We start from the raw sequence: 23,843 nt of genomic DNA, 5'->3' as shown, positions 1-23,843 counted from the left end.
AAATCTTCAAAGTAATTTGACTTTAGACAAAACCAGAATATATTAAAATGATCAAGGATAGAAACAATGAACAAGAGAAAAACATAGCACTATGAAAAATCTTAATATTTTCCAAAAAATGCTAAGTGGAACATGGATGAGAAAATTAACTTTGCATAATAACATTTTAAATATTTGGTTTTAATAATGTGTGCTTGGTCAAGTCTTCAGAGTGATAAATACCCAATTAGAAATGCTATGCTTATTTTGCTATTTGTGACACCTGTGATTTGTGAGCTTAATAAAATGTGAGAACGTATTTATATTGACTATCCATGGATTTTTAAATGGCTGATATAAAAGGCAGTTTAAAGCAACAGGGTTTCCAGCACTTGGAAAGTATCACTCTCCCTGCTGTGGATTGCATGGTGCACAGGAAATTTCTTCTGCAATATAGTACAGACTGGTTGGTTAATTGTACAGACTAAAATGGTTAATAATTTTCAGCAATTTTGCCTCAGTGTATTTTGTGTTTGGTGTGTTTGGTTCAAATCCATTTTAAGGTAGAGCAGGAACAGGAATTTGGGAAGAATTATGAGGGAGCAAATACCATCTCTGTTCTTGGGACTCAGCTTGTGGCCTGGCAGTAAATTCCTAGTGCTATCTAGGGGTGTAGGTCAGCATTATGGGGCCTGTTTTTGGCCAGGTGCCATGGCCATTGTTCCTGCTCCACAGCTGGAAAGTGCCTGGGCTGCACTTGTGCATGGAGCTGGGGCTCAGGCTGTGGGTCAGCATGAGTCACCCTGTGTGTCCTGCCCCACAGCTGCAGTGCCTTGGGTAGGTTCTATGACTGATTTATAGGCATCTCACTGTGGGTCTGCTGACCCTTCATTGGCCCCAAGTGCTGGCCTCCAGAATACCCAGACCACCTGAGGGTGAGGGCCATCATCACCTCGGGACCTTCCTATGGATCTGGTGTTTGCCATAGGTCTGAGTATCTCTTTTTGGGGTTGGGACCCTGTGTATGAGCCCACTATGGGTTTGGGACCCCCAAATGCCTGCCCCAGAGAACACCTGGATCACTGGGGAGATGAGGACCAGCAACTCCTAGTTCCAGAGTCCTCACCTGGGGAGTGCTAGGAGGGTTTCTCTGGGTTTGAGCACCCTGCTGTGAGTCTGGGATAACCCCGTGACCCCCAACGACTGTCCCACAGAATGCATGGCAGGGAGAAGTGGGGTTTGGGGATTAGTAAATAGGAATTTGGTGTGAAAAAGGGGGATTTTACAGGAAAATGAGGCATTTTGTGGTAAAAAGGGGGAGTTTTTTGGGGAAACAGGAAGACCTGCTGGGAGAAAAAGGGGGATTTGCAGGAAAAAAATTGGATTTTATAGAAAAAAAAAAAGGATTTTGAGTGAAAAAAAAAAGGAGTTAGGACAAAAAAAAAATTGGATTAAGAAAGGAGAGTTTTGAGATTTCCGTGGGAGGGGTGGAGAAGAGATGAAGAAGAAGGAAAACTTGGGGAGACTCTTGGAGAGGTTGTGCAGATAACAATTATTCAAGATTGAGTTCCAAAGTGGGACAACACAGGTGGGGTTTTTAGGACCACCTGAGTCCTCAGGCTGTGCCTTCATTGGAAGTACTCAGGAATTGCTCTTCCAGCGGTGACTTGATCTTGGGGATTTTATCCAGGCTGCAGAAACAGGGAAAATGAGAGGAGGGAATAAGGGAGAAATATGGGTGCAGTGAAAAATAGGAAATATGTGCTAAAAAGGGATGAAGTTTAAAATAAAAAAATTACCTGATTCCATTTCATGGTGTGTCATGGGGTGGCTTTACCTTTAAGGTGGTTTTGGGAGCTAAGGAAGTTGAAGCTGCTGGGGACTGATGGGAGTCTTTCCTCCTGACCAATTATCAGTCATTTCTAAGAACTGACAGCAGTTTTGACCATTAAAAAGTGAAGTCAACTTGTAAACACCCCCTTAAGATGTACAGTCAAAGCTCTCTTGTCCTCTTTGTTTCCTGGCTGTGAAAGGTAACAGAGCTCCAGGCCTCCCGTTCCATGCCCAGGCCATGCGGCCCGGGCAGGGGCTGGGCTGGGCCCAGCGGCTCCCGGCTGGGAGATGGGGCCTGCGGGGCTTGCCCCGGGCTCTGGCCGGGCCAGGCCGGTCCCTGGCTCGGCTGCAGGTTTTGCTGTGACTGAATTCACCAGAGACTGCCGAGTAAAGAAAGGAAAAAAAAAGCTCTTGACCTGCAGTGTGCTGAGACAGGGATCACACTCTCCAGAGTAGCCATGAAGAATCTTCTATCGCAGACAACTCCAGCTGCTGCTCCAGCAGAGGTCACAGAACCATCTACAAAACCTGGGCAAGATTTTAAACTTTTCCTTACCTTGATGAGACTTGCAGATTAATCCTGTTATCCAGAGAGAGAAAAAGAGAGTGATCAACATGTAAAGAGACATTATAAACTATCAGAAACAGTAAAGAAAAGAAGCTTCAGAAAAGGTAGAGAAAAAGGAGATGCTTCATAAGCTGAAGTATTTTTCTGTTAAAGCCATGGAGATGGGCAATAAGGTCTTGAAAAAAAACTCCTTTAATTCATGACAGAGTATATTGGGAGGAGTGGAGTGTTCAAAGTGTGGATTTTGAGTAAAAAGTAGAGTAATTATGATACAGTGAAGTGCTGGAACAGAGTGAAGCGAAGATTTGAAGCCTTGAGGGCAAAGAGAAAACTGTTTTCCAGCGAAGCTCACAGAGACAGATGAAGAGAACTTTTGCCTTTGAAAAACTCATCCTTAAAAATGCCATCCCTAGACTCATGGCCCACACACACCTCAGAGTGATGTGAAATGGGAGGAATGAGCTCTGATAACAAGATTTCCGGGCATCTGGCATCAGGGCAATAGAAACTATAACAGAAATAGTTTTCTTGTGAAAAACTCTATAGATTAGCAGAAGGAGACTCCTGTTTCTCTACAAAGACTGATGAAAAGACTGTAGCAGGAATTGGGACTGTTTTAACCACTGAAGTTCTGAAGTTTTTCTGTCTCTATGTTGTCACGTGTACAAAAGAATGGTCAGGTAGTGGGGGATAAAAGACTATTCTGGAAGTTTATTCTGGTGTTTTTATTCTTGTAGTTTTCTTAATAAACTTTCTTTATTCCTTTTTAAGTTTTAAGCCTGTTTTGCTCTTGTTCTAATCCATATCTCACAGCAAGAAATAAGTAATTTTTTAGTTACTGCTTTAAAACCATTACAGGGTGCCACTGTATAATTTTGGGATCCCTACTCACCTCTTGGTTTCTTGAAAGGCCAGCATGTAGCCCTAGGCCAGGTTGAGGCAGGAGAATACCTCTAAGTGTTGAACATGTCTTTGGGCAGCACTGAGTACCTGCCTTGTGGCAGGGGGAATTTGGTGTGTCAGCCCAGACATGTAGATAACCCCCTAGAAACAAATCTGGGAACTCTTTCCAATGATAATGGCACCTCCTAGCAACAGGAAATAACTGTAATAAAAAATATTTGATCATGCATTGCCCTAGGGATAATATATTCAAAAGATGAGATTATAGGCAAAAACTCACAAGTCCAAGCCAAGGATTTGTACAAACATACCATCATTTATAATTTTGGGGATTTTTTTTCCCAATTCCCCACCAATAAATTTGCAAAAATAGTTACCAGAAATCACTGTAGTAATTTTTTAAGTTAAATTACAGTCAATACTTTCTTTACAGAATACATGGTCTAAAAACATCTAACACAGGCCAACATACTACGGTCTACTCCTTTCCTAAAAAACAGAAAGAAGTAGAACTGGAATGATGTTCAGTATGGAGAGTGTTATATTATCTTCTGAAAAAGATTCATAGATCAGCTGTCAAATTGCTGTGTGAATCAGTTTGTCATCTGTGAAATGAGACAAGCTGATCTCACGCTATGTCTCACACTCATTTGGCAAGGGATACTTAAAATTTGCAGGCTTCTTTGGGAGACTCTGATAAATGGTGCAATGTAACTCAAAGCTGGTATACCAGTTATGATAATTATTTCCAATGTGAAGTTCAATGCTCCAAACATTAGAATAACCATGTATTATATTGCCACAACTGTACGGTGGGCTGTCAGTGAAGCTGTTCTTCTGAGCAGAAGAAATTTCCATCAGAGAAGAAATGCCAGTGTCATTCCTTGTGAACTGAGTCTAATAATGAGTAATGAAAGCATTTTATGACAAGATGATAAAAGTGTTTGGCTTTTCTGACTGTACCAACATTTATCAAGACAAAATTCTGCTTCCTTTTGCTGTTTTTTTCTGTTCCCTGAGTGTGAAAAGGTGTGTACAGTTCTCTAAGGATTTAATTGAGAGCATAGGGTTACCAGAACAGAACCTAGCATTGTGACAAACTTTTAGAATCTAAAATTCTAAATACTTACCATACCCATCTCTCTCTTGTGGTCTAACAGTAAGTTTATATCAGCATATTAAGAAATGCACGCAAGAGTCAGTTGCATAATCTTTATTTCCTTTATGGTTTTTATTTGCTTTTCTGCAACTAACTTCTTCAGAAAATAGATTTCACTTGCAAAAACTGAGTTTTATATGAGCAGAAGATTCATCTGACTCTAGAAGAAAAAAATCTTTGAAAATTGAAGCTCAAAATTTGAAAGAGTTTTGCATTTGAGTAAGACTGAGCTAGTGCTTTAAACTAACTGCCTAACCTAATAACATAATTGTTTATTCTTTTATCTGTTGCGTAGAACTATTAATGTATTTGCTTGAATAACTTGTTCTGCAAAGCCATCTTGAAAAAACTGTCCACCTCTCAATGTATTAAATAGTTGATTTATATGTTTTTTCATTATTTGTGGGGTTTTGACCATATTAGAGGAACTAGTTGCCACAGGAACTGATTATTTTTTACATATTTAATTAAAATTTAAAGCTTTAATTGTATTAAAATTCAGCTAGACAGGAACACATTTCCTTTAGCTTTTTCTATTTATTAAAACCTCTGCTAATTATAGGCTCCCTTCTGGTATCCTAGAGATAAAAGCAAAATCTGGACATCTCTATGACATATATTGATATAAAAATGTTCCTTAGAGCATTGGAAAATAAAATTCCAATTATAGTTTTACTTTTGAACTTTCAAATTGGCTGTAGATGTTAGGTATATTAAATATCCTTGAGGTCTAAAGAAAAAAAAAAAAAAAGGCTGAATTTTTCTCCTCTTTCCTTTCACTCTATTTTCCAGAGAACTCTATTCATCACATACACTTTGCTAATGTCAAATTTTTTTTTTAAGCCCAGGAGATTTAAATTCCCTTTTTAAGTGGATATTAGACTATATTGAATATATATGAATATGAACCAGCTTAACTGACATGGCAGTCATGTTCATTGGAACTGTCAATCATTATTTTCTTATAGAAATTTGACACTGGATAGGAGATTTTTGTATTGCTTTCACAGAAGAGAGGTAGAGACCTGCAACTGAAGAGGCAGAGACCTGTGACTGAAAACTCTGACAAAAGGAAGGATGAGTGATCATCATTAATGAGCATGTTCTTTGGTGGTGCCTATTCTGTGAGATCTATATTAAACTGTCAAACATTCAAAAATACAGTTATTGATCTAAGGATATTGATATCAATTTTTTTTTCACTTATTTGTACTCTAGTGCCACTAGCTTATTAAATTAAAAGTTAAACATGCATTTCAAGATATTAGGCTGCATTGTGGAAAGAGCATGTAATTCATTACTTATCTTTCATAAGAACTAAATGGTCTTCATGATTTATGATGACTGTCATTCACTGTCTTAGAACTACTAATTACCCTATAGAATTAATTATAAATTTACCTGAATATAAGGCAATTTAGTGAATTCTGGAAGGTTAGATGTAGTCAAGAGTGCTTAAATCCACTGCTTATCTAAGGCTGACTTTGCTGCATGTTTAACTGAAGTAACACTCTCACAAAATCACAGAAGCCAAAGCTTGAAGAATTAGCCTTTAAATACTGCAGCTTGAGGTAATTTCCTAGAAGAGCTGACATAATTAAAAATAATAGAGTTTATTTGAGTAAGTTTTATCCGTCATCTGCTCTCAAGCAATGTGTTTTATATCTCTTCCCTGTTACATCTCATCTCTAGATTGCTACACTTATGTTATTTTTTATGTCTCCTGTAATTCTTGTCTTTGTTCCCATATTCTATCCTTTCTATTAAGAGATGTTAGGAGAGGACCTCTCCACCAGCTGTCCAGGATAGGACCTCTCCTGCTTGTGCTGGGCCCAGCCAGTGCCCCAGGACATGAGATCTCTGACCAGGCTTAGGGATGCAGCTGCTGCTTTTCCATTTACCAAACACCTGTTTCAGAGAAACAGACACACATACAAATGGGACACTGACACTGCTGGTCAGAGAGATTGGCACAGATTCAAAAAGTCATTGCCTTTTGAAGCACCTGCACAAAGAACTCAAGTAAAATGTAAGCACAGACAGTGAAATTTTGTCTTCCCTTTTCTGGATCCTGGGACATCTCCTCTACTTCTACTCAATATCTGTTCCATCTTGTCCCAAGCTTGTTAAAAAATGTTATGTGCAACAGGGTGCTCTGGTAGCCAGGAGGGCTGACCTTGAACACGTCGGGCCACGCATTGCCAGTCGAGTGAAGGAAGAGATTGTCTCACTCTCCTCTGCGCTGGTGTGGCCTCACTTTGAGTGCGGGGGACAGTTTTGGGCACTGCACTATATTAAATAAATCATACTATTAGGATGTGTGCAGAGTAAGGAGACCAAGGTGATGGAAGCAGCCAAGAAGAGGCTAGTGAGAGATAACCCCATAGCAGACAATTTCCTCAGGGTAGGGTAGCAGAGGGACAAACACTATCCTCTTCTCTGTGCTGACCCAAAACAAGACCCAAGGGAATGCCATGAAGTTGTGTCAGGGTGATTTAAATTGGGTACTAGGAAAAAAGTTTTTGACCCACAGAGTGGCTGGGCACAGGCTCCCCAGGGAAGTGCTCACAGCAACAAGCCTGACAGAGTTCAAGAAGTGTTTGGGTAATTGTCTCAGGCCTGTGGTGTGATTCTTGGGGTGTCTTATTGTAATAAATGGAATTGATTAGTGTTAACTAAATGGTAACTGTTATTAAGGTTATTAGAAGCAATCAAAAGAATCAGTGTTCCAAGAGAGATGCACCCCTTTACAGATGGTACATGTTAAAACTGAGGAACAGGATGTAGTTTGGGTGATGCCCCAAGATGAAAACGGCCTTGAGATGGACAAATTTAGGCACTGGGCCTAAAAATCAGTAAATATCAGACTAATGAGTAGACTCACATAACACAATGCTTTGTACGCGGGCGCAAACCTGTAAGGTTATCCAAGGGACAACGAGGAAAAGGAGAAGCTTTTGCCAAAAGACCACCAAAAGAAGACTGAAGACCCCCTAACAACAAGTGAAGCATGCACCATGAAGAATAGTGAGGTAAAGCCAGAAAAATTGTAACTAAGAGGAAACTTATGGGAAACATTCATGAATATGTATAAGCATACAGCTAATAAGGTTAGCTTGAAGTGCTTTGTTTTGTACCTGAGGCAGGGTGGGAAGCCTCTGCACCCCGGTCAGTTTTGCTTATGCTTTAATCATACTGAATTCCTGGCAAATTCTATCTATCAGTTGTAATTTTTTTACTAAACTGTATTCTTTTCCTGAACTGTATTCTTTTATACCAAATTACTATTTGCCACAGCAACAGAGGTGGGAAGGGTGCTGCAACTCCCGCGGCAGAATCCACTGTCAGATTGCCTGGGGCACAGACACGTCCTCTGCTCGGCGAGTAATTTCAGCTCAGCTCAGCGGCAGCGTGCAGACGACATGGAAGGAGAGAGCAGAGCACTGTGTGGCATTCTGCTGAGAATTAGCCTTTATTCCAGCTATGCTCTCGCGAAGGGAGCTGGTGACAGCTGCTCTAGAACAGGGGAAAACCTGGGGTATTTATAGGGTTGGAGAGGGGCGGGAAACCGGGATACAAGTATCGGGGTGGGATGGCAGGGGAGAACACCAATGGAGTCTAACAGTTTAACATAACTAACTCAAAGATTTCTGGGAGTGTTACTTTTCTCTCTCTTACAGAAAGTATCTTGCCTCCAGGGGAGGGCCAGGATCTCTGAATCAGTGGGTTACCTGGGCCTCACAACTATTCAATTTACTGAATTGTATTCCTTTACATTGAAAAGACTTGGCTGCAGGAGGGTTTTTGGCATTTCAACTCTCCCAGCTGGGGGAAGAAAAAAAGAGAAGTTAGTACTGAGGAACGAGAAATGCCAAAACCTCTTGGTGAAGACACCTGCCCAAGTTCACTCTAACTGTAGGTGATTAATCCCTTGCATAAAGCAACATTCTTCCAAGGGGGCAGGATTTTAGCTTTGGTGAAAATGCTGACAAAATTGCTGCCCGTTCCCGTTGCTTCTTCTATCTCCAAAGAAAGAGAAATGTGCCAAATCTGCCGAAGACAGGCAGAGACAGTGAGAAAGAAGCAGCCAGCTGGCTGGAAAAGGGGCAAAAAAGAATGTCTTCAATTTCATCATTTCCCCTTCTCCCATTGGACCTGTCTGCTTTGAAGTGGGCAACTCTGTTTGCAACCCCAACCAAAACAGCAAAGCTACTCAGTCTAGTATCTCTTCTCTCCCTTCAGCTAGGCAGAACACAGAAGGATTTTACTTGTCCTGGGCAAGCCGGAAGAATTTCCCATGAGATTCCTCTCTTTGGACCCCTTTCTGAAAGCTCCTGAGCTTGCAGTGGCAGTTTGGTGTTGCGCTGCAAAGCGATGGCAGGGCGCCGGCTGCAGGCAGAGAACGAAAGGCTTTGCCCCGCGCCCTGCCGGGCCGTGTCCGGCCAGCCCCCGGAGCCGCCGCGCTGTGCCCGCAGCCCCGGCTCTGCCGCGCTCGTCCCCGCCGAGTCCGGCCCGTGCCGGGGCCGGGCCTGGCGCGCGCGGGGCCGAGCGCAGCGCTCCCCTTCAGGCCGCGCGCTGCCAGTGCGGCTGAGGCCGTTGCGCCGCGGCCGTTGTGGCAAACAGTCGTCGATCGGCGCCATGGCGGAGCTGCCGCTCCCCGCCGGCCTCAATGCCAGAACCTTCCCCGCCAAGCTGTGGCGCCTGGTGAACAGCCCCCGCGTCCTCTCCGTGCGCTGGGACAGCCAGGCCCAGGGGCTGCTCATTGACCGCTCGCTCTTCGAGCGGGAGCTTCTCAGCCCGGGCGGCGAGCAGGGGCCAGCCCCCCACACCTTCAGAGCCACGCGGTTCCTCAGCTTCGTGCGCCAGCTCTACCGCTACGGCTTCCGCAAGGTGCCGGGCCGGGCCGGCGCGGCTGCGCCGGGTGATGCCGGGGCGTGGCTCCACTACACAAACCCCTGGTTTCGCCGCGACCGCCCCGAGCTCCTGCTCCGCATCGAGCGCCGGAGCGCGGCCAACAGGCAGCGGCCGGCGGCGGGCGGGGACAGGAGCAGGTGCTCCCGGCAGCTGCCGAGGGCGCGGCCGCTGCCGGACGGGCGGGAGAGACGCAGCCGCTTCAAGGCGCTCCCCAAGGAGCGGCCGCCGCTGCCGCCCAGGCCCCTGCCCAGTGGCTTCCTCCTGCTGCACAGGGAGCGGACGCTGCCGGACTGGCGGGAGCTGCGCAGGCCCCGGCCCGGCCGCTTCCAGCAGCCCCCCAAGGAGCGGCCGCTGCTCAGCCGGCGCCCGCCCTGCGGCTTCCACCTGCTGCACAGGGACCGGCCGGGGCCGGCCCGCTGCGAGGGGCCGAGCCGTTTCCAGGAGCTCTACGGGGAGCGGCCGCTGCCCGCCGAGCGGGAGCTGCTCCGAATCCCGCCCTGCGACTTGCTCGGGCTCCACGGGGAGCGGCCGCTGTTTCTCGGCCGGGAGGGGCCCCCCAGCCACTTCCAGGAGCTCTGTGGGGAGCAGCTGCCTCCGGCCGACCGGGAGGTGGTCAGGATCCAGCCCTGCAGCTTCCAGCAGCTCCACAGGGAGCAGCAGCCCCCAGCCTACAACCCACCAGGTAGGAAAAGAATTCTAGCCTTGCTTTTCCAAAAGGTCCTGAAAATTGGCGGTTGGAAGTATTTTCCCATAATGCTGTGTCATTCTGAGACAGAAAATGTTAAGCCTGCTAGGAAGGGGGTTCTAGAAGGCGAAAAGATTCTCTGCCTAGTTTTCCTTTGAATGTGTTGCATCCAAGGCAGCAGCAGAGCTCTGCATCCCAAAGCCACATTCTGGAGCCTGACCACAAGGTGTTTGGATTCTTGCAGCCACTCCAGGCAATTCAGCCTCCAGTGCTCCACCTGGCAGTGCCGCCTGTGCAGCAGCATCAACGGCCTCAGCAGAGAGCGCGCTTAAGGAAGAGGAATCTCCACCGCTGGATCTTGGCCTTGCTGTGGAGAAAATGATTCGGGAGATCAGGAGATCCCTGTCTGAGAAGTCTCCCTCTGCTCAGGTAACCCCACTGGATGGGAATAAAAGGGGCTGGACCGAGAGCTTTTTAACACTGTTCCGTGGCTCAGAAGCAAAAGCTGCTTCAGTTGAATGTGTCTCTCTCTCTTAATGTGCAGACCCAGTGCCTGCAGTACATTTATGCTTGAGGAAGGGCAGACTCAAGGTGGGGAGTGGGATTTTTTGGATTTACCATTATCTTATGCTCAAATGGGATGTCTTTTGTGATGATGTAAATTCACACATAGCAGTGTTCAAAACATTTTATTCCACAATAATAGGAAACATGGCAGGCTCTGAACCATTTAGGATTCTGATGGATGGGCTACTGCAGAAGGGATGCATATTCTGCAACTGGTCCTAGTAAGAATATCTTTCTGTCTGAGCAACATTTGCAGGTGCTTAATCTTGAGCATTTACTTCCTTGGTGGAATAGAAGTATTTGGTTGTCTTTTGAGTGGTTTGGTTTTTGGGTTTTTTTTGCTACTCTCTAGACTCAGAGATTTTTGCCAGTGGAAAATTTGATTCTGGAAATACCCTAGGTCCATAAACGTTTGCCGGGGTCATACATATGGGGCAGCAGCAGCAGAGGGCTCCAAAGAGCACCACCTTGGGATGGATTGTCTGAGCGCTTGGGTGGGGTAGTGAGACTCCCAGCCAGAAATGTGTGCTTTGTGTGTGGCTTTGCAGCACATAGCCCTGGGCAGTGCTGGGAGCAAGCTCTGCCCTTACTGACAGCTGTGTTGGCAACAAGGAGAGCCCCTGGCTTTCTGCTGGCTGATTTCTTACAGCTCATGGGGTAAGCCAGGGTCAGAGCATGAGGGCACATCCCCTCATTTGGTGTCTTCTGGTTTTCTGTGTTCACAATTTGCCTCAGAGGTCATTTTGTAAAAGCTTCTGTTTAGCCTTGGCCATGGAATCCTGAATTTAAAAGATTTATCATGTGAACTGTGTGCTGAGTGTTCCTCCCCAGCCTCTGCTCCACGTCCTTTGGGAGTGGAGAAGGGTTATTGTAGCCCTGATGTGATTCCAAGAAAATATTGAGTGATCTTTGGGTTTCTTTCTTTCTGCTTTTCTTTCAAGGGGAATATTCATGTTGCCTCTGAGTCCTCAGGAGGGGAACCCACGAACGAGGCTGCAGCAGAGGAAGATTCATCTGGCACCAAGAACTGCGATGACAGTTGCCCAGAGCCTGAGGAGCCTGGTAAGGAGAGAGCCCACATTGGTTTGAGCCCCATTGGCCCATGGCTGCTTTGAGCCTGTCCCTGACAGGAAGGGAGATCAGAAGAGCTGAGTTCTTGTCAGCAGGGTCCGTGCTTCCTGGTGCCTTTAGTTCAAGTCCTGCACTGGCACAAGTTCCCCAAGCCCTGCCTTCCACACTTTTCCAGAGGCTCTGACACTGAGTCCTGTGCTGTGACAAGAGAGCCAAGAATAAACCTGACCTTGTGGGAGCTGCATTACCAAGCTGGGTGTCCCAGTTTTGTGCTGAAGCCATGGATCAATTCTCTGCAGGGTGACAGGGGAAGCTGGGCTGAGCACTTCTTGAAGGAACAGGGGGGAAAAAAAGAGTGCAAAATGAGGGCAGAAGTCGAAATCGCTGACTGTAGTACCAGTTTGCTGGAATCTGTCCTGAGACACAAGAGAAACAAAGAGAGCAGAACATCAGAGGCCAATTAATTGAAAAATGACAAATCTGGTAACACAAGGAAAAGCCTGAGTGACCCCAGATTAGTGAGACTAAGAGGAGAGAGGAAGCCCTTTGGATCCAATCCTTGGCCAAGTCGGTGCAGCCTGCAGGCCTTGTAGGGAGCTCTTTCCCTACCAGCTTGTCCTGTCAGAGCTGATGGTCAAGTTGGAGCAGGTACTGCTCACTGTAGAGGGCAGTTTGTAGATCTGACATCACGGAGCTGGTTCATGATTCAGCTCACAGCACCCTTCAGCCTCAGCCACTGCAGCGTGGCCTGAGGTCTTTCTGTCAGCACGGAGGAAAAAAACAAGTCAGGGCTTCTTTGTGGGAGAGGGGACCGTCTTCTGTTTCAGGCTCTCGTGGGTGCCATTTGCACTGTGGGTGCCGAGACTTTATTGAGATACTTGAATGCTTCACACAGTTTTGGAAACTTGGAAGGATCCCTGTTCTTTAAAGAGCAGGCTTCAAATTCCCAAGGGAGAGTCTGCCTTTCAGACCATCTTCTCCAGTCCCTGACAGGACAATTGCTGCCCAAGGCAAACAGGGCCCCAGCCACAGGAGCCAGTATTGACTCAGTGTTCCCTTTGCTTCCCAGATGCCATCTGAGGGATGTCTCCCGGAGGGCTGTCCTGCACGGCAGGAAGAGACAGAGGGAGGGCCTGTGACCATCAGGCAGGTAGAATCCCTCTGTTCTACATGTATAGATTTCTATAGTTCTATTAAGTAATTCTTACAGTTATGTTTATCGATTTTAATGTTCTGTTTCTATAGATTGAATTCTTTTATATATTTATATATAATATAGATTATAATTATATATGAGATCTCTATTTAGTGATCTGCATAGTTAAGGGTAGATAAATCTAGTTATAGATGTGATATATATTTTTATATGGAATTACATTTATAGATTTTCTAATTTAAATTTATATATGTCTAGAGTAAAATTAATATACATATATACACATACTTAAAATTCTATTTATAAATGCAGATAGTTATATTTGAAGAGAAATATAGATGTTCAGAGGGCTAGGTTTATGTTTGTGTAGCCTTAGGCTGCATTTTAACCTCTTTCTGCCCTCGGCTGCCTTTTTCACCTCCTGTTTTTCCCCCTGTGCCCCCTCTGTCCCCTGTTCCTGTGCTGGGTCCGAGCTGGGGCCGGGCCAGGTGGAGCAGCAGTTCCAGCCCCGGCTGTCCCTGGAGCGGTGGGAGCTGCCGGTGGCCCCAGGCACTGTCCCCTGAGGAGCTGCTGAGGGACGGTGAGACTGAGGGGGCCGAGGAGGCGTTGACGCTGAAGGGACGGTGACCTTGAGCTGCTGGGGGCACTGAGGGCTGTGGGGGAGCAGAGGGTGATGGTGGCACTGAGGTGACAGGGAAGTGGCACAGGCAGAGGGAGATGCCAGCTCTGAGGGGACAGAACAGGTCAGAAGGGACTGAGGGGGGTGAGAGAACTGTGAGGGGCTGAAGAAACTGAAGGGGGGGCTGGGAGTTTGCCAAGAGGACGGCGGGGCTGAGGGGATGGAGGAGCCAGCAGGGAGCAGGGAGGGGTCAGGGACTGCAGCTCTGCCAGGCCTCGGAACCAATTCCAGAGCCTCCGCTTTTGCCACAGCTGTCCTGAAGACCTTGAGGCCAGCCAGACACTGCCAGGAGCCAGCAGGGAGAAGCTGAAGGCCAGGAGCGAGAGCAGTGAACAGGGAGCTGCTGCTGCCACCTCGAGAGCCTGGGTGAGGCCACAGGGCCAGTGAGGCCGGGCAGGGCTGAGGGTGGCGTGGGCTTTGGCCGTGGGCGCTGCCCGGCTGGGCAGGAGCGGCCCCTGCCCGTGCTGGGGCTGCTCAGCGCTGCTGCCCCGGCCGGCACAGGGGCTGTCCTTGGGCAAGGCAGCTGTGCCGGCAGGGCCCGGGAGCTGTGCCGGCCTGCCGGGGGATGCAGGACAGTCCTGCCGTGTCTGCGCTCGCCACACGCTGGCCCGCTCGGCCTGCTTGTTCTTTCAGCCCTGCTGGGGAGGCTCTGAGGTTTTCCCTTCCCTGCTGGAAGGGCAGGTGCTGCCAAGGGAAAGGTCTTAATACTGACTCAGTATTCCCTTTGCCTCCCAGATGTCCCATCTGCTGTCCCTGTCCAGGAGAGCTGCTGTGCACAGGAGCAAGAGACAGAGGGAGAGGCTTTGAAGACGGGAGGGCTGGGTTCCCTCTGTTTAAAGAGGGCATAAAGAGGAATAATTATGCGGATATTTATATATGTATATATGTATATTCCTATTTGTATAGGAATATTTCCTATATATGTTTTTCTATTTATGGATATATTCTTTGTACATATGTATGGATATATACACATACCTGTTTATAATTACATATGTGTATATAAGTATACATATATGTTGTTATAGTTGTGTTAAAATCTGTCTTCTATGTATACAGTTGTGTGGGTATCTATTTCTGTTGATGCAATTATAGTGCTTTGCCTCTTTAAATAGGTATATTGGTATTTGCATAGGTAGATATGTGTATTTTTATATTTTTATCTGTATATTGACATTTCTATGTGGAATTATATATGTATCCAGATGTATAGGTGTACATTTCTACTGATGCAGTTGTATGGATATCTAGCTTGATATTTTTATACTTATAAAAATTTATAATTTTTTATATAGGTCTGTTTTATATATATGTTTATTTATATTGTATGTAATATTTAATCCGTATGTACTTCTGTAGATAGTTATAGTTATACACATTTATATGTATTTGTGTATAGCTGTGTATTTAGTTCCATTGAAATGTGTATGGAGTGGTAGAGTTGTATAGTTCTGTCAGCTGTGATCACTATTTGTACAATGTTATTTAGAAAGGGAAAGCATATTTTTGTATTTCTATATGGGCCGTATGTTTTTAGTAATAAATTGTTAAACATCTAATTGATTTTTATGTATCGTGAGTTATAGAGGCTGGAAATAAATTATGATTTGTTAATATAATTTAATTTGGTACTTGTATATTTCTATATTCTTGCATAACAATATTTGTATATTTTTACATAGCATTGTTCAAATAATCTAATAAATGCCTTTTTTGACCCTTAACTGAGATTTCTATGGTGTAATGTATTGGCAGCGCAGGTGTAGCCATTTGTAATTGTAAGACGGGTGTCTGTGAGGGAGGGCAGGACCCTCCCTATCCCAGCATCGGCGATATCGGCTGTGACTGCGCATGCGTGGATGACGTCAGCACCGCAGGGCAGCATGGGGGAGTGGTGTGTGGTGGCGGGAGTTGTGAATCGGGCTGGGCAGCGCAGCTTAGAATGGCGGCGCTGGAGGGCGGTGGCGGTGGGGCTCTTGGCTTTGCGGGTGCTGCGAAAGCACCGCTTGTGGGGGACGAAGGCAGTACGGGGGGGTTGAGAGGGGGGCCTGTAGCGGGGGGTGGGAGGTCAGCGGACGTGTGAAGCGCCGTCGGAGCGGCGGTTGCAGTAACAAGCTGAGGATTTTTAGGAGGGACGGGTGAAGGCGGGACTGCTGGAACCGGCGGCCCCGCGGCAGGGCCGCCGGGGACCGGGGCGTAGGGGCGGCAGGGGGCAGGGAGCGGAGCCGCGGGAACTACAATGCTGAGGGTGGGCGGGGTGGCGGGGCCCGAAAGTACGGGGGCGGCGAGGGAAGGGGTGGAAGCGGAGTTTGTTGGGGGGCGCTGAGTGCGGGGGGACAGCAGAGAGGGTTGTGTGGTCGGGGAGTGGGGACACGCCGGTTCGGGTGGGCAGAAGGGGAACAACGCCGGGTGAGGTGGGGGGAGCTGATGGGGTCGGGTTGGATTGGGCAGTGCAGGCTGGAGCTTCGGCAGGGAGCGGAGAAACGGGAGGTGGAGGGAAATGGAACAGTGAGATAGGGGATTTTCGGACCGGTGCCGGTTCTGGGAGTTGTGCAGCTTGAGCAGTGGTGTCGGGAGGTGCTGCAGGAGAGAGCATGCAGGCACGGCGGGGACGGCGTGGGTACGGCAGGGTTAGAGCCCGCAGCGGGTTGGTGTCGGCGCAGGAGCCCAGGCGGGACTCGCTGCTCATGGCGGGGAAGGCTCCGCAGTGGCAGGAGGCAGCGGAGGGCTTAGGGAGAGGGGTGCAGCGTGGCTTTGCAGTGCAGTTACAATAGAAGTGGTGGCTGCAATGACGGCAGCATGGAACTGCGCGGGAGGGGCGGGGGTTGCGACGCTGGAGATCAGGCTCGTGGGGGACGCGGAACACGGGGTGAGGTGCTCGCTGGCTGCAACATGGGAGACGGGAGCGGGATAAGGATGGGGAGGGGGCGCCGCAGGATTCACCGAGGGGGATGGGATTACAGGAACAGATTGCGAAATCACGAGGGCTGGGGGAGGTGGTGCAGGGACATGCGGGACGGGGGACGCTGGAGTCAGTAACTTTCGGGGGGCGGGAATGGGCCTGGCCACGTTTCGGGTCTCCGCGGCCAGGGACAAACACGCGGCCGGAGTTGGATCCGGCATGACAGCTCTTAATGGCTGATGCTGATTAGTAAAGAACTCTATAAGTGCACCACATACCGGGATCAGGTTCGCGGCTGTCTTACTGTGGTGGGAGATGCTATTAAAGAGTTTAATACCGACTGTGTCCCAAAAGTCTCTAGTAAATACAGCTGAGCGGTCAGCGTTGGGGAAGTAGAGTAAATTCTAAAATTCTTAAATTCTATAGTTTCGGTAAATTATTGGACTCAGAGCATAATAAATGTTTTAGTCGCTTATAGAGGTCTATGTCATGACTGGAGTAAGATTGTCCCATGATTAAAATTGCTGCGCACTAACCTCAGTACCGGAGGAAACAGCGTATCCAAACCCGGCTTTCCATGGGCGCTGGCCGGGCTCCCCTGCTGCGGCTCCAGACGCTGCTTCTCGGGTTCCTTCACCAAGCTCCGCTGTCAGCTGTCGCTTTGCAACACTGCAGCGAGCTCAGAACCCCTTTCCAGCACAGCACCGAGTGGTGCCAGGCACCTCGCTGTGCTCCACTCCCGGGCTGAGTCTCCCAGAGCTCCAGAAGACACCGATCCTCAGCGTCTCTGGGCTCAGGAACTCCCCTTGCAACTTTAAAGAGCTTCGGCCCAACTCGCTGCTAAGCAGCGTGGCTTTTGCTCACGGTACCAGGAAGGCAGGCACGACAGATACATTTTAGTTACCGTCCATGAGGGTCTCTTAGAGCTGAAGAAAACGATCTGCTCCTGGCTGGCTCGCCAATCTGTAGGAGATGCTTTCTGGGGACGGTCTGAGGCACGGCAAAGACCTCTTTAATTGAGTTAGGTGTTAGAAGTTTATTTCAGGGCGTGGGAGAGAGAGAGAGAGAGAGAGAGAGAGAGAGCCTGCTATGAGCCAGCAGATAGAGCTCAAAGCGGGCTCAGAGAGAACAATACAAAAGGGGGTAAAACATGAATACATGAGTTTAAGACTTAAGATTGCTAAGAAAGTAGCAGAACAGAAGTGAGAGAGCCGGGGAAAAAGAGAGAGACCAAGAGAGCTAAGACAGCCAAGAGAGACTAAGAGAGCTAAGAGATAAGAGAACTAGGAGGACTAAGAGCATTAAGAGAGACCAAGAGAGCAAACTCTTTTTTACAATTACTTATATAACCTATACATTTGAATATTCTATTCCTTTACTAACCAATCTTTCTAAGTATACTAATACAGTAACATTTGTGTACAACCTATAGAAATCGCTGGTTTTGCATATTTTTGGTTATCTCAGGGTCCTTCAGAGCTTTACTTATAAGGTTGGGATGAGGGGTCTCAGCTTGGTTTTATTGCAGGAAAGAATGTGTTCTGGCATACCAGCCCGGTTTCTTTGAATTATTCAAACCCCGTGCTGTCATTTGTATTTCTTCCTTAGCCTTTCTGGCTAAAGAGTCATGTTTATAATTTCTTTCTAATTCTACCTTCCCAACACCAGACACCTAACCCCCAGTACAGTGACATAGCTGGGTGCAAATCAGAAAGCAAAAATTGTGTCTTCCTACACTGCAAGGAGATCTTGCTGGCACTAGAGCGCGCAGGGGAGTTGCAGCTGAAACATACACTAATTTATTGCAGATATACTGAAAATAATAATAATTTCTAAGAGCTTCTCAAAAATAAGTCCGTATAGACTGTATTAATGTTGGCCCTGCTGCATGTAATACCAGGAAACCAGTGAAAAAAACCACATTTACATAAAGCATATTTCACTTTCCAAACTGTCTGTTCTTTAACTTGGAACTGGTAAGTATCCACCAGTAGGAAAAACACTAAAGTTTCATTTTCAAAGTGGGAAAAATTACTGTGATTCAAAAGTTACAGTGCCTTGGAGGAAAAAGGAAAGACATGGAACAATGATGCTGAAAGTGGTCAGATGCTGTACATTGACATATGTTCTTTACAAATTAGTTTTAAACGGGGAAGAAGTAATTTTTAGAAAAACAAAATCTTGATTGAAAATCATATACCACAGTTTTAAGAATTTTTCTTTCCTAAAAATTAACAACCCTTTCTGTTGCTAATTTTTAAACCAATTTTTGGCCCAAACACTGAAATGCAACATCCATCATTTACTTTGAGGTGTTTGTAAGTGACATTAAATTCTACCATTACCTCAGTAGAAAACTGGGCAAGAGTCATGCTGCCACACACAAGAGAAGCACGTTTCTTTTGAAGTTTCAGTATCCTTCAAACACAGCCAAGGGCAGCTCTTCATTCTTAGCCACGGAGTACTGTGGAAGAGTCAATGTAACCATAACTCTACTATGGGGGTGACTAAACAGCCCAATGGACCATCCACTTTTCAACCACCTGCTTCCTCATCTCTGGTAGGGCACTGGGCCAGTATTCATGTGTTTCTCACGCCTCACCAAGATGACAAAGGAGGTCCTCAAAAAGAGCCTTTTCTGGATGGAGCAGCACAAAGATGGACATGTGGGAAATAAGGGCAATGAAACATGAAGAAAAATGTCCCTTCTTTTCTGAACTCCTGTCTTCTCCTTGTAATAAATGGAATTGATTTGTGCTAACTAAATGGTAACTGTTATTAAAGTGATTATTAGAAGCAATCAAAAGAATCAGTGTTCCAAGAGAGATGCACTGCTTTACAGATGGTACATGCTAAAACTGAGGTACAGGATGTAGTTTGGGTGATGCCCCAAGATGAAAACGGCCTTGAGATGGTCAAAATTAGAACCACTTTAGGCATTGGGCCTAAAAATCAGTAAATATCAGACTAATGCGTAGACTCACGTAACACAATGCTTTGTACGCAGGCGCAAACCTGTAAGGTTATCCAAAGGACAACGAGGAAAAGGAGAAGCCTTTGCCAGAAGACCACCAAAAGAAGACTGAAGACCCCCTAACAATAACTGAAGTGTGCGCCGTGAGGAATAGTGAGGTAAAGTCAGAAAAACTGGAAACAGGAGGAAGCTTACGGGAAACATTCATGAATATGTATAAGCACACAGCATATAAGGTTAGCTTGAAGTGCTTTGTTTTGTACGTGAGGCAGGGTGGGAAGCCTCCGCACCCCGGTCGGTTTTGGACGTGAGGTGGAGTAACAAGCCCTCCCCATACCCCAGTCAGTTTTGCTTATGCTTTAATTGTACTGAATTCCTGGCAAATTCTATCTATCAATTGTAATTTTTTTTCTAAATTGTATTATTTTCCTGAACTATATTCTTTTACACTGAATTACTATTCAATTTACTGAATTGTATTCATTTTTAATTAAACTGTTATTATCTCAAGGGACCTAGTTTTTGTACTCCTAATTCCATTTACAACATCCTTTTTGCCCATTCATTAGAAGTTCCCTTGTAATTTGGTACCTGGGATAATTTTTGTCCTGGTTGTTACACTGTGTTTAATGGAAAATCCCATCCCACCGAGGTGGATCATTTGTTGTTCAGGTTCTGGTTTAAGTGATTTAAGATGAATTGGGATGAGATTTTCTAGGTAACGGGTCTCAATTTTTCTGAGAAAGCACACAGAGGAAAAGATGACAGGTCATTTTTAAAACACTCAAGTCCAGAAGACTACTCCAAAATTTGACGAGACCAGCAATACTTGTGTCAGCATGTCACCCAAAGGGCAGCGACTGAAGTGACAGGGCTGGCCTCCTCACAAAGAGACCTGGAAAGAGGGCAAGAGAAGGCAGGGCCAACTGGAACTCAAGCTGGATAGAAGGAGAACACCCCCAAAGTGGCCTAAAGTTACTTCCAGAAAGACAGAAGCTATTAACTTGTATGTATGTAAATGATAAGATGAAAAGTACCTGTTGTTTCTTTTAATAAATAAGTTGAAGTCAGCATTTTCTTTGACAATATGTGGGAACCCATGAGCAATGGAGAGGCAATCATAAGCTTCTGTAAACTTCATCCTCTCTTCATATTCTCCAATGCAAAAAAAATAGGAAAAAAAAAATATTTTTTTTTAAAAAAAAAATTTAGAAGGAAAAAATAGACCTGAAATTTCTGTTGTGTGAGTGCACAGCTAGTTGAAAAAATATACTCATCTTTTTGCCATTGGGAGCTTTCTGCCTTGCTGGGTGGTCATATTTGGAATGACATGCCAAAAGAGCTTTCAGGATGCTGTATCTGAAATAGCTCAAGTTCTTCAAATGTGTAGACATATTTTACATTTGAAGTTGCTAACAAAAGCATGTTGAAAACTTGGTTTTTTACACTTGTGATTTATGTGTAAAACATAAATTGGTGGAAGAATGCATGCATCCAGTGAAGCACCAGAAGAACAGCAAGACTGGCTCCATGGACACTCAGTAAATCCCAGGCTGATGGCTTGAGAGCCAGTGAGACCCTTGCCTTAGAAATGAGCACTCAAGAATACCTGGCAGGAGAGACAAGTTGAGAGTGCCTGAGGGCTTATGGAGGTGTGGGGGGCCGAGACCAGGTGCTAGGACAAACATCTAGCGTCACCCAATGAGACGTATGATGGGCGGTTTTATTTTTTATATATACATGGTGGAATAGATTGCTGTTGTTTGTTAATCAAATTTAATAAAACGTGATTGCTGAAACTGCAAAAAGCCCAAACCGCAGTATCCGGCTGTACAAACAAGAATAAGAACATCTCCTTATTGGGACATGTATACTATAAGTTGCATAATTGGTATAGGACCAACGCCTGCGCACTCACATCGAGAATGAATTCCTGACTGAGGAAGACTACAAGCCTTCATCCCACGACCACCAGGAGGCAGAGAACGAGCACCTAGCAATAAGCGGCACAAGTGCAGATGCAACCCAGGAAGAAGTAATGAAGATACATATACAGGAACTGTATATAAGGGGGAACTTCTTCAGCTAAAGTGCGCACTGTTGGTGGAGCGGAGACTCCCCGGCTCACCCAGTGTTGCTTTGCTTGTTCAACCGCTTGCTGAATTAGGAAATTGATTTTTATGGATGATCCTTTAATTTGGCTCATTGATTTTGTCACTACAAGTTAGAAAACATGGGAAGGACACTTATGGATGATATTAACACTAATGTATGATTATGGATGGTGTGGCTCTCCCTGTGTTTTGGCTTCTGTGAAGTCCCTCATTTGTTTTTTTTTTGTGTATACCTCCCTGTATCTTCCCTCTCCTCTGTTCCTAAGGGCAGGACAAAGGGTGAAAAATGCCAAGATGTCTCGGGGCTGTTGCCGTCTCCCCATCACCCCTGTGTCTCTCTCCCATCCCATCCCATCCCATCCCATCCCATCCCATCCCATCCCATCCCATCCCATCCCATCCCATCCCATCCCATCCCATCCCATCCCATCCCATCCCATCCCATCCCATCCCATCCCATCCCATCCCGTTTTCCTGAAGGCAGGCAAGGGACAGAGAACATCCAGAGTGATGCAGGTCTGCTGCCGTCTGCCTGCCGTCCCATGTCGTCCTTCATCCCCTGTCCTTCCATATTCCCTGTTCCCTGTCCGGGAAAGTCCGTCCCAGGCCCCTCCTCCCCTTCCTAAGATGGCGCTGGCCACATGGCCTGGGATCCCTTTTTCCGGTCTTGCTCCTTCTTTTCTGGCCCCTAACTTTCCCTTCCCCCCAGTAACTCTAGCTCTGTTTCCACCCCTTTCTGCGGCTGCTCCACCCCTGGGGGCTGCCCCTTTTCCATGGTGGGCAATGCCCCCTCCGGGGAAATCAAAACTGTAACCTGAGCTCCGAAGGCCGGCGCTTGGCCAAGAACATCTAAAGTGCAACGCCCATATCTTCAGGACCAGAGCCAAAGCTGAACACTTAAGAACTTTGCCCCTCGTAAGAGGAGATCAAAAAACTGCACCCTTCCTAAAAGAAAATGCAGACCTGGAAGAGACTGAACAACAAAAAACCCCATTATGTTTGTATTAAGCACCATCACTGTTTAATTTGCCCGGCTGTAGTCCGAGATTTAAGTGTTTTTAATTTTGTTTTTGTTTGTTTTCTTAATGTCTTTTGTTGTTGGGTTTTAGTGTTCCACAAAGCAAGGCAGGTGCTTTGTGAGGGAGTTGAAATTCTTATGGTGTAAGTTTCAGGAACATTTTAAGCTCCAAATCAAAATTTGATTAAAAAAAAAAAAAAAAAAAAAAAAGAAAAGAAAAGAAAAGAAAAGAAAAGAAAAGAAAAGAAAAGAAAAGAAAAGAAAAGAAAAGAAAAGAAAAGAAAAGAAAAGAAAAGAAAAGAAAAGAAAAGAAAAGAAAAGAAAAGAAAAGAAAAGAAAAGAAAAGAAAAGAAAAGAAAAGAAAAGGAAAAGAAAAGAAAAGAAAAGAAAAGAGCAATTGTTGTGAGGTGTCTCAGAGAAGCAAAGATTTAGTTTTAGATGAGCATTGCTGAAGTGGAGGTAGGGCTGAAATGCCTGGCTAGTGTGAATTTTGACCTCCTGCATTGGGAGAATGGGCCGTGTGAGGCCTGGATGAATATACCCCTCCCCAGACCCCTTGTGAGGAGCAGCCCAGGAGTTCTGATTGGGTTTAAGCCCCTGGGTTTTCTCCCTTGCTGTGTTTTTAGTGGTCCCTGACCCTAAACTCCACCCTTTTGTCCACCAGAACCCCTCACCCTGCCTTTGTTCGGCGCTCTCTGTCTCTGAATGAGTTTGTTCCCAGGCTGAATAAATGGTTTCATGAACAGAGAAATCCCATCTTGTTCCTATCCTAGGCTGGGTCCCTGTAACTGTAGCTTCCCTGGACACGATCCTGTGGTTGTGGACTGCAACAATAAATAATCTATCTGTCATTTGGTTGTGAGTGGTGACTTGCTACTGAACTGAATGTAAATCTGAAAACATGCACTTTACATTATGACATCATAGTACTATATCAGGAGATATTTACTGCTGTAAATAGCAGTAAATAGCACTTTAGTGAACAACAGCTTTAGAGCAAAAATCATTGCATCAAGAATCTATGTTTGCTTGTTTTCTTTTACAATTGAAAAAACTTTAATCATTTCATTTCAGAGTTAGAAATTAGAAGGTAAGTAATGAGCCAAGATAAACAGAGACATCAGGCAATATCAGCTGGAAATAAGGACAAACCCTTTTAGAATATAACATTCTAGCTTCTGTATTATTGTTTTCTATTTGTTTCTTGTAATAGATTTTCAAAACTTGATTTTGCTTAGGTTTTGTACCACCTGGTGCATTAGAGAAAGCAGAGTAAATATGAAGAGCTTGTGTGAAGACACTTGAAGCTGCCATATGACAA

The 23,843-nt window shown here is 45.8% G+C and overlaps 3 protein-coding genes across 3 annotated transcripts in view; 1 reads left to right on the top strand and 2 right to left on the bottom strand.

Moving 5' to 3' along the window:
• The window catches only part of LOC111940938 (uncharacterized), a 776,486-nt gene that overhangs the window by 198,034 nt on the left and 554,609 nt on the right, over positions 1-23,843 (bottom strand). The window lies entirely within an intron of this gene.
• The window catches only part of CHD1 (chromodomain helicase DNA binding protein 1), a 365,725-nt gene that overhangs the window by 302,079 nt on the left and 39,803 nt on the right, over positions 1-23,843 (bottom strand). The window lies entirely within an intron of this gene.
• On the top strand, positions 8,895-15,238 carry LOC147648162 (uncharacterized). Its single transcript, XM_086867966.1, has 6 exons — positions 8,895-10,038; positions 10,286-10,470; positions 11,550-11,670; positions 12,749-13,415; positions 13,766-13,880; positions 14,250-15,238. The coding sequence occupies exons 1-4, from the start codon at positions 9,081-9,083 to the stop codon at positions 12,757-12,759; spliced, it is 1,275 nt and encodes a 424-aa protein (XP_086724092.1). The 5' UTR covers positions 8,895-9,080; the 3' UTR covers positions 12,760-13,415; positions 13,766-13,880; positions 14,250-15,238.

Source organism: Cyanistes caeruleus, chromosome Z (assembly GCF_971803275.1).
Source record: "Cyanistes caeruleus chromosome Z, bCyaCae1.hap1.1, whole genome shotgun sequence".
NCBI lineage: Eukaryota > Metazoa > Chordata > Aves > Passeriformes > Paridae > Cyanistes > Cyanistes caeruleus.
This window is presented reverse-complemented; position numbering and strand designations above follow the sequence as displayed.

What these genes read in the sequence shown, in the direction of transcription:
- LOC147648162 (XM_086867966.1), top strand. Translation starts at nt 9,081, where the DNA reads ATGGCGGAGCTGCCGCTCCCCGCCGGCCTCAATGCCAGAACCTTCCCC. An exon ending in CCCAGCCTACAACCCACCAG is followed by an intron (nt 10,039 to 10,285) that starts GTAGGAAAAGAA and finishes GGATTCTTGCAG; the next exon opens with CCACTCCAGGCAATTCAGCC. An exon ending in AGAAGTCTCCCTCTGCTCAG is followed by an intron (nt 10,471 to 11,549) that starts GTAACCCCACTG and finishes TTTTCTTTCAAG; the next exon opens with GGGAATATTCATGTTGCCTC.